Source organism: Pseudonaja textilis, chromosome 2 (genome assembly GCF_049901715.1).
Source record: "Pseudonaja textilis isolate UNSWEBS1 chromosome 2, rPseTex1.2, whole genome shotgun sequence".
NCBI lineage: Eukaryota > Metazoa > Chordata > Lepidosauria > Squamata > Elapidae > Pseudonaja > Pseudonaja textilis.
The window spans coordinates 20,581,407-20,591,702 of NC_141991.1; the positions used below are offsets into that span (position 1 = coordinate 20,581,407).

At 40.0% G+C, this 10,296-nt stretch overlaps 1 protein-coding gene across 1 annotated transcript; it reads right to left on the minus strand.

The window, feature by feature from the left end:
• Positions 1-841: 841 nt before the first annotated feature.
• On the minus strand, positions 842-6,050 carry LOC113447647 (uncharacterized). The gene is made up of 2 exons (XM_026717947.2): positions 3,903-6,050; positions 842-1,891 (listed from the first exon to the last, which is right to left on the minus strand). The coding sequence occupies exon 1, from the start codon at positions 4,919-4,921 to the stop codon at positions 3,929-3,931; it is 993 nt and encodes a 330-aa protein (XP_026573732.1). The 5' UTR covers positions 4,922-6,050; the 3' UTR covers positions 842-1,891; positions 3,903-3,928.
• Positions 6,051-10,296: the final 4,246 nt, after the last annotated feature.

A 10,296-nucleotide genomic window follows, 5' to 3' on the forward strand; every position in this document is an offset into this window, starting at 1 on the left:
CTTTTTACCATTACAGACAAACAGACCTGTCCTCCTTTATTGACAGATCTTTCAGCAGTCCTAGGAACAAAAGAGTCTTCCTAGAACAGAGTTTATGCTTGCTAAAGTTTCCCACACTTGTTACCTATACTGTACAAGAAATAAAAAAAAGAGAAAACTCTCAAGTACAAGTAGTTCTCGATTTATGACAATTGTACCCATGTAACCCATGTTGCTGAGACAGCTGCTAAATGAGTTTTGCCCCATTTTACAACCTTTGTTGCTACACTTGTTAAGTAAATCACTACCTTTGTTAAGCTAATACAAGGGCCTTCCAACTTGGCAAGTTTAAGACTTTATGGACTTCAACTCCCAGAATTCCTGAGCTAACATGACTGGAGGAGGAATTCTGGGAGTTGAAGTCCACAAGACTTAAAGCGGTCAAGTTTGAAGACCCCTGGGTTAGTAGAAGATTGAATCTGTTAAGTGAATCTGGCTTCCTGATTGACTTTGGTTCTCAGATGTTCGCAAAAGGGGATCCTATGATCCCAGGATACTGCCATTGTCATAAATATGAGTCAGTTCCAAGTGTCTGAATTTTGATCCAGTGACCATGGGAATGCTGCAACAGTCGTAATTGTGAAAAAAATGTCATAAGTCACTTTTTTCAATGCTGTTGTAACTTCCAATGGTCATTAAATAAACTGTTGTAAGTTGAGGACTACCTATACTGTGCTAAATCATAATGTAGTTTTTTTTGGTTATACAATACAATCGTTATGATTTGTATGACACAATTTGTGTCTATACGGCTTAGCCATAAATATTGCGGGTTTTTTTGTTTTGTTTTGACAAGACACTCTTGTTAGGAACTCTTCTCCTGTAGGTTTAACAAGAAACAAATTTTACAAACAAACTTTTAATTTATTCCATTTATTTCTGCAGGAAAATGAAAAGAGGAAAGAAAAAAGCAGCAATTGATCTCCTTTTAAGCAATGCAGAGTATAATCCTAACATACAGATAAAATATATTTGGCAAACATTCAACGTTTTATAGAAGTTCTTTAAAAGAAGCAGAACTTCCTTTCATGGAGTTGCACTATGTTTCTCCCTCAACTCTTCTGAGAGAAGCTTTAGTCATTTAGACAAACAATTTCAACATTTCCTTAATAATTATATTCATCATAGCTAAAGTCCAGATCTCTTTAGTGCTTTTTGCCATGGCAATAATAAATGAGCATTTCTCAACATTCAAATAGGCACTATCTTGATGAGGCATTTTAGTTTTATACCTTACAAACAAAACATTTCCGAACATGTGCCTTCATACATTCTGTAAGACAAAAAGATTGCTGCAAATATGTATGTATGTATGTATGTATGTATGTATGTATGTATGTATGTATGTATTTACAGCAATCTTTTTATATATATCTCTAGGCACAATTTATTCATACAATTATGGAAAACAGATTTTTCTCAAGCTATTAATGTCAATGCTAGGATATGGCATGGCATCATCATTCATCTGATGTCATCTTAACTGATCATATCATTCTAAGCCACCACAGCATTTAAAGGGTTTAACAACACTGCTCAGGGTTAAAAAGGACATTGAAGGATAATTTCAGCAGATCAATGCAAACTGAGATTTGTTTTTCTTTTGGGAAGCCCTCTTTCTTTCTCATTGCAGGCAGGAACTTGAGAAACTGCTTCTGAAGAGGGAGATTGCTGTAAATGAGATCCATTCGCAATAGCCGCCCAAATGTTCTCACCAAATTCCTGCCTGGAGGCATGTATTCATTTTACAGAGTTATCAAGAGTGATGATGATGGTTGGGAGGAACAGACTACAAAACCTGCAGAATCCAGCACGTCTTCACAAAATATTTCCTCAGAGTTTGGTTCTTCTGCTGAAAAAGACATAAAGAGTTCCAGAATTATGTACCGCTGTTGTATCTTTTTAATTCCTTTTATTGAGATGTTTATTTATATCCAACTTTATTATTTTTACAAATAACTAAAGACAGTGAACGTATCCAATACACCTTCCTCCTCCTATTTTCCGCACAACCATCCTGTGAGGTAGGCTGGGTTGAGAGTATATGGCTGACCCGAAGTTATCCGCCTGGCTTTCATGGCTAAGGCAGGACCTGAACTCAAGTCTCCTGCTTTCTAGCATGGAGCCTTAACCACTAGACTAGTGATGGCAAACCTTTCCGGCACCGAGTGCCCAAACCGGAATGCGCACATGTGCATGCCAGAGCGCCGGAAACCTGAAGACCAGCTGGCAGCGCGCATGCACCCAGTTGGTCTTCAGGTTTCCCACATGCACATCGGCTGGCTGGTCTTCAGGTTTCCAGTGCTCTGGCACGCATAAAGACCAGTTGACCGGTGCGCATGCACACTCTTGAAACCGGAAGAGCAACTGGCAACAGCATGTGTGCCCACAGAGAGTGCTCAGCATGTCTGGCACGCATGCCATAGGTTCGCCATCATGGCACAAACCAACCATTATCTCCCTATGACAAAAAACTAGATTGTGGGGTGTACCTACCTGAATGCCATATTGGGCTCTACCGCTTGACCCTTCTTCTTTTAATTCTTCTTTAATTCTTTTAATTAAAAAAAAAACCCTCAGAAATCCCATTCCTGTTTGTCCAAGGAAATCATTTGGGTGAGCAGAATAAAAACAGCACTGGATATTACACAGTGTTCTTCTCTGTTCTAACTTGCCCATTCCATCATTTTAAATCATTTTAAGGACCTCCTCCTTAGTGTTTGCAGTAGTTGCTCAGATATACACTTTTTAAACAGGACTTGACAAATCCTGCACTTATGCCTAAATAATCTATTGCAGGAGAATATTAAGATCTAACACTTAGAGATGAGCAATTGTCGGTAGTCAAGTCACCATTTAAAAATTCAAAAGGAGGCTTCCTGGATATTTTGTAGGAATAGAGGGCAAGCAAAGGCACTGGCATTAGCACAATTTCTTCCCAGGCAGCCTCATTCTGCTCTAACACTGCAATTGCCAACATAGGTCACTTTTGAAAGTAATTAGGCAAATTTCCAGCTATTAGAAGCTCTGTGTATATTACCTTTAATATCATAGGCAGTATATGCCCCTGTATCTGAGATCTTGGAAAATACAAGCAAAAGAATGCATCAGTTGTTCGACTTCCCAGATGTATCAAGCTGATATTTTGGAAATAAAAACTGGCTAGATGAATCTTCAGCTTGAGCTAGCATACTATTTATTCTATAATACAGCAGAGACAAATAAATCACTGCATCCCCAAGTGTATCCTTGCTCACCTAAGACTTTCCTTGTCTTTTTCCCTGTGAATAATTTAAAGGGCCTTATCTAATTTATTCTGGATTCTGCAAAATATCACTTTTGGGTTTGAAATACGTTAGTGTAAAAACATCAGAACGCTTCCTATTCCTCCTTATTGGTGACAACATCATCACTAGAAAATTCTACACCAAGCAATGTTGAGGCATAGGAGAGTCTTCAAAGGTGGAAGGGCAAGAAAAGAAATACACAGGTGTCACTCTTCTTCAGCCAGTCAGGATCCCCAGATTATTAATCTGCATAGGCATGCAGGAAAAACCGTTTGGTTAGCTAATGAAAATAACTAGCAACAAGGATAGGGCATCACTAATACAAGCAGAACTGTTTTTTGTTAAAGACTGCTAATGAGGATATCTTCTATGTTTAATACTTAAACATTCTTAGTATCTCAGCTGCCATCCCAGTCAAAATTACAAGAGGATACAGATTTTTCTTTAGTATTTTCCAAAGAAACCTGGAGAATATAAAGTGTGTTGGAAATTCTTTTTAAAATTCCTTATCATATTCCTTGGGTTGCATTTCTCAAGGTAGGGGGAAAAATTCCCCAGGTTAAGATATAAAGTTACCTGATAGAACACTCAGCGTGTGGAGCTCAGTCTAGCAAAATCTGGTTTGTCTCTTTGTTCCCCTTTTTCCTCAAGTGAAATCTCCAAGCTTTGTGAAGTTGCTGGTGTCTAAGGAGACTTGGATAGCGGGAAAAGGTTTTCCCACACGTACTGCAGATGTGGGATACCTTCTTGGCATGGGACCTCAGGTGCTGAGCGAGCTTAGAACTGGAAATGAACGTCTTCCCACATTCAGCACAGCCAAATGGCTTTTCTCCCGTGTGAATTCTCTCATGCGTATTCCGGCTGGACAAATGGCTGAAGCATTCGCCACACTGGCGGCAAGCATGAGGTTTTTCCCCCGTGTGGGTTCGTTTGTGCCTATTGAGATTCGAGACGTATCGAAAGGTCCTCCCGCAGTAGAGGCAAGTGTAGGGCATCTCCCCCGTGTGGACTCTCAGGTGTTTCACCAGGTCCGAGTTCTGCATGAAGTTTTTCCCACACTCAGGACAATTGTACCCATTAGACACATTCCCCTTGTGGCACCTCTGGTGGCTAAGAAGACTGCGGTGCTGCCGGAAGGCTTGCCCACATTCAGAACAGAGGAAGGGCATCTCCCCCGTGTGAATCCGCTGGTGGGTGAGCAGGTTGGAGCGCTGAGCGAAGCTTTTGCCGCAATCAGAGCACAGGTGAGGCCTCACCCCTTCGTGCAGCTGCTTGTGTTTCAGGAGGTTTGAGCTCTGGCGGAAACACCTTCCACACTGAGGACAGGGGTAAGGGGTCTCCCCCGTGTGGATCCTCAGATGAATGGTTAGGCTCGACTGTTGAGCAAAGCTTCTCCTGCACTTAGGGCACTGGTAAGGTCTGTCACCCGTGTGGACCCTCTGGTGAGTTAACAAGTTCAGGCTCCGTCGAAAGTTTTTCCCACATTCAAGGCACTGGTAGTTGTTGGGGGATGGCTGGATCGTGGGAAGGACACCTGCTACAGTCCCAGCATTACGCTTTCCAGATTCTCTTGCTTCGCTGCTTGGGACCTCCATATGGGGCTGAAAAGCAATACGAGGCAAAGTGTAGAAGCAGTTCAGCTATCAACCTACAGCAAAAAAGCTATCTGGAGCTATTTTCTTTCTTTCTTTCTTTCTTTCTTTCTCTCTCTCTCTCTCTCTCTCTCTCTCTCTCTCTCTCTCTCCCCGTCCCCCCCTCTACACACACACACACTTAAAATGAGGATTTGTAATGTCATTGTTCCTCTCTTCATGGCATGGTGAGATCACATACAGCTATTGTGTACAATTTGGATAACATTTGCAGAATGCTGACAGTTAAATGGTGTTCAGAGGAAGTAAATAAAGACGGTGCAGAACTTTGAAGACATTTGAAAGAATCTAGAGTGTTCAGTCTGAAAAATAAACACGGAGAGTAGATGTGATAGCTAGTCATGTTCAAGTGCACATAAAATGAAGCTATAGGAACAATGGTTAAGAACTATTTTCCATGGCCACAGAAACTGGAGCTAGAAACAAGAGCTATAAGTTGAACCTACCTAGATGTAATTTAAATATAGGAGAAACTTGATGTGGTAAGATGATCTGTACAAGAATGGAACAATCAACCTAGGGCAGTTGTGTGTTTTGCATGTCTGTAGGCTTTCAAGAGGAGACTGGCTACTAGCCATCTCTAAAAGATTAATTGGCTTCTTGCATATTGCAGAGATTGTCTAGACATGATCCTTGGTGTCTCTTTCAATTCTAATTTTATGAAAATGCAAAATTAATTTTATCCACTAATAAATAAACTCTTTACCATGGATTTTAAGATGGAAGAGGAAATAGTTAAGAATAAGATGATAGAATGGGTGTGGAATTTTAGCTACAATATAAATTTAGAAGAATGGGAAAAACTATGGAATATAAACTATAAATTAACAACGGCCTCAACATATAAGGAAAATGTATATAAAATGTTTTACCATGGCATTTGACCCTGGCAAGACTAGCTAAGATTTACCCAAACACTAGCCCAAAATGTTTGAAACGTCAATGAGTTGACGGTACCTTTTATCACATGTGGTGGCTATGCCCCAAAGCCAGGACTTATTGGACTAAAATTAGAGATTAGATATAAGAAATCACTGGACATCAAATTGAATTCAAACTGGAACTCTACCTACTGGGGATAATTCAAAAACATATCTGAAAAAGATCAAATATTTAATGCTACACATACTGTAAGTGGCCAGAATAGCCTCTGCACAATGTGGAAAGAGCATATGGTCCCAACAGAAGAATTAATTTTACAAAAAATAGCAGACTGTGCAGAAATGGATATGCTCACACTAAAAATAAAAGAAAAAGAACCTGATTACTACTCAGTTTGGCATAGATGGCACACGTGGCTAGAAAAGAGATAATTAGAAAAGATGACTATATAAGACAATTCTCAAGAGAGTGATACATAACATGTAAATAGATAAAAGGGTTAAAGATAGTAATAGTAAATATAAATAAAGATATGTATTAATGATATGTACAAATAGGTAACGGAAATGTAAGATAACACTAAATGCTGATGCAAAAGCTGTTGAAAAGGTAACTAAGATTTGCACTGGTGGAAAACAATAAAAATTTATTTGAAAAATAAATAAATAAAAAACTCTTCACCTAAAGGCAGTTGCTATAGGCACACTTTTCTATAAACTGCCTTCAACCTGCACTGAAAAGAGAACTAGCACCAGCTGTCTTCTCTTACTGAATTTATTTTCTCTAGTTTCAAGTAAAAAAATTCCAGACTAACTATTCCTAAGACTGGCATTATCTACTCCTGGCAAGATACCTGTTCCCTTATCCAGATCCCTGTAGAATCTGTGGTCAGAGGCCTCTGGAGCACACCAATAATTAAGACAAAATTGCACCTGTTTGGGGTTGAAAGAACAAAGCCCTCTTAAAGTCATATTTCCCCATAGTGTAACAATCCTCAGATGTTTAGACTACAGTCCCGCTTATCTGTGGAATAAACTGTAGAGCCAACCATTCCCAGGTCTGTAGAAAACATTCTTTAAAAGAGAAGTAAAAAAGCAAGAAACAGAGCCTTCCTGAAGAAGAGGAAAACATAGGATCATTGCAAGCAAACCTCAATTCCTCAGGAATGTTCAAACCTAGTTACAGGGAAAACAGACAAAGCCATTTTTAAGGTTCAGTTCCCAAACCCCACACGGCTCTTTAAAAAAGCCACCACCCCCAATTCCCAGTTTCACATAACAGTCATATCACCTCAGGCACCTCACAAAACACCTTAAACTGCTTTAATCCAGCACGGCTGCTGCTGCTGCTTCTTGCTTGGAGTGTCCACCTAGGCTCTTCTGAAAGAGGCCCTCCCCTAGGGAAAGGCCAGTTATATAGGTGTTCTACCTTGGGTGGGGTCTTTTGAAAAACCTTTTCTAGGTGCTCTATTACTTAAAGGGAAAACTCTTAAAGAAAAGTCACAGAAATGTAAGATTCCAAAGGAAATATCCTATAAAATCTGGTTTTTCTTTTTAAAGTCTCGGGCTTCTCTGGAGACTTTAAGCAGTGCAATATAGTGGGAAGATGCTTAGAATGGGGAATGCAATTTAATCTGGCAAATTATCTAGGTGTGAGCACCATCTTGCTAAGAGGTGCAGGTTCCTCTACTCAGGAGGAAGCATATTATTTCATTGCTGCTGCTTCACAACCAGCAGGGGAAAAACATGCTAAAGGGAGCAGATCAGTCACTGCAGGGAGGGGCTGCAGATACTAAGGCTAGTAATTTATTAGTAGCTCCAAAAAGTTGCTGGTTCTCTTAATAGGCCAAAAGGGACTTCAGAACATTGAGGTAGGACTGGAAAGGGGTATCTGCAACTTCTTTAAACAGCGGTGCCTTTTCCTGACATTGGAAGAAATCTTTGATTTCTTTTGAAGCTTCTTTTTTTTTCAAAAAGAAAATTATTTTTATTTTAAACAAATCCATCTTTCAATTATACAGTGTGTCGACTGGGTACATATATCTTGTGCAAATGTTTATATTTTGTATACATTTCTTACTGAAATTATATTCATATTACAACCTACTCAATCTTATATATCTTATCATTATAACATTATCATTTAATTTCTTACTTTATTTTCCAACCATTTATAAAATATATCCCATACCATATAATATTCCGCTTCTTCTTGTTCTTTAATTGGCAATGTTAATCTACTCATTTCTGCACATTCCAATATTTTCAAAATCACCTCTTCCTCTAGCAGAATCTTTTCATTTTTCCAGTTTTGTGCAAATACAGTTCTAGCTGCTGTTAATATATGTATAATTAAATATGTTTTTTCTTTACAATAGTTTTTGGGTAAAATCCCCAATAAAAATATCTCAGGTTTTAAATCTATATGTTGTTTTATTATCTTTTCCAACCATGTTTGTATATTTGTCCAATATTTTTTAGCTTCTGTACATGCCCACCACATATGGTAACATGTTCCAGGTGTCTGGTGACATTTCCAACATTTCACTGATTGATCTTTAAACATATTTGCCAGTCTTGCTGGGGTGAGATGCCACCTGTAAAACATCTTAGAATAGAATAGAATAGAATTCTTTATTGGCCAAGTGTGATTGGGCACACAAGGAATTTGTCTTGGTGCATATGCTCTCATTGTACATAAAAAGAAAGGGTACCTTCATCAAGAATCAAAAGGTACAACACTTAATGATAGTCATAAGGTACAATAAGCAATCAAATCATACTAGGAAACAGTCAATATAAACCATAAGGATACAAGTAACAAATATACAGTCATACAGTCACAAGTGGGAGGGGATGGGTGATAAGAAGATTAACAGTAATAGTAATGCAGACTTTGTAAATAGTTGAACAGTGTTGAGGGAATTATTTGCTTAGCAGAGTGATGGCGTTTGGGAAAAAACTGTCCTTGTGTCTAGTGGTTCTGGTGTGCAGGGCTCTATAGCAGGGGTTCCCAACCACCAGGCCGCAAACCGGTACCGGTCCGTGGAACATTTCCTACCAGGCCGCCGATTTGCTGGGCACCGCCATCTTGCTTGACGAGAAAGTGCTTCTGGGTGAGCTTTTCCGGTTGGAAAGCAGTGTTTGGGTCCTGAAGGAATCCTCGCGCCTTAGTTTCATCGAGGGGGGGGCTTCGAACGAAACTAAGGCACGAGGATTCTTTCAGCACCCAAGGCAAGGTGAGCCGAGTGACCATCCTGAAGCCGCCCTGAAGCGAAGCCCATCAACAAAGGTACAAAGGAGGAGTTGAAGGTGGCGGGGGAAGCAGGGACGGCTGGCTGGCCAGTCGCTGGGCTCGCCTTGCCTTGTCATGCGTGCTGATGCCAGTACCGGGCTGCAGATCATTTTGTGATGCCGGTACCGGGCCGTGGCACAAAAAAGGTTGGGGGCCACTGCTCTATAGCATCGTTTTGAGGGAAAGAGTTAAAACATCTTATACAAATTTTCTTTGTAAGCTGTTGACATTGTTCTTTTGAAGCTTCTTTAATGGGAGCTAGTGAGGCATAAGCCACAGTGAGTGAAAAGTGACAAATGACAAACGACAGCATGAGGAAATGATGAACTGATTAACCTTCCAGTTCAGACACAGAACTCTTTTTTTTATAACTCTGCCTGCATTTCTTTCCTTTCTTGAAATTCCTGATTTTTTTTTGTTTTTTTGTTTTTAGAATTTTATCCTGCCTTTTTTCCCACATGCAACTCAAGGCAGCAAACATACTAATATTCCTCCCTCCTCCTGTTTTCCCTACAACATCAAACTCTCAAGAGATGAGTTAGGCTGAGAAAGAAAGACTGCCCCAAAGTCACCGAGCCAGTTTTCCATGCCTGAGGCAGGACTAAAACTCCCTGTCTCCGGATTTCTAGACCAAAACCTTAACCACTACACCAGACTGGTTTTTCAAAAAATGTCTTCACTCAAGGAAGTCTGGATGAAGCTTTCTCTACCTTCATGGCACTTGAGAAGTATCTTGCTTGTTTGTAGCTTTGTGGAAGCTTTTTCTCCAGTCTAGACACGTATATGATTTTTTTTTCACCTAGGTGAAGCTTTTGATGTCAAAGACAGACATTCCACAGTAGGTTTTATCCCCTGCCCAGTGCAGAAGGGAAGCTTCAACCCAACCAGGTTGGAATTCAAAGAGAAGCATTATTACACTCATGATAAATATATGGTTTCTCCACCATATGGATAGTGCAACCCCATTCAATGCCAAAAATGATGAACCCCTGCATATAGAGGGCCCCCAGTCACAGCCACTCTGCTTACCAGGGTTCAGTTGAAGTTTGCTGTTCTCTATCCAGACACCCACAGCCTCCAGGCACTGTGAAAGGATCCTTCACTACATCCCTCATTTCATCTCGGAGATATAAAGCTGGTTA

What these genes read in the sequence shown, in the direction of transcription:
- LOC113447647 (XM_026717947.2), bottom strand. Translation starts at nt 4,921, where the DNA reads ATGGAGGTCCCAAGCAGCGAAGCAAGAGAATCTGGAAAGCGTAATGCT.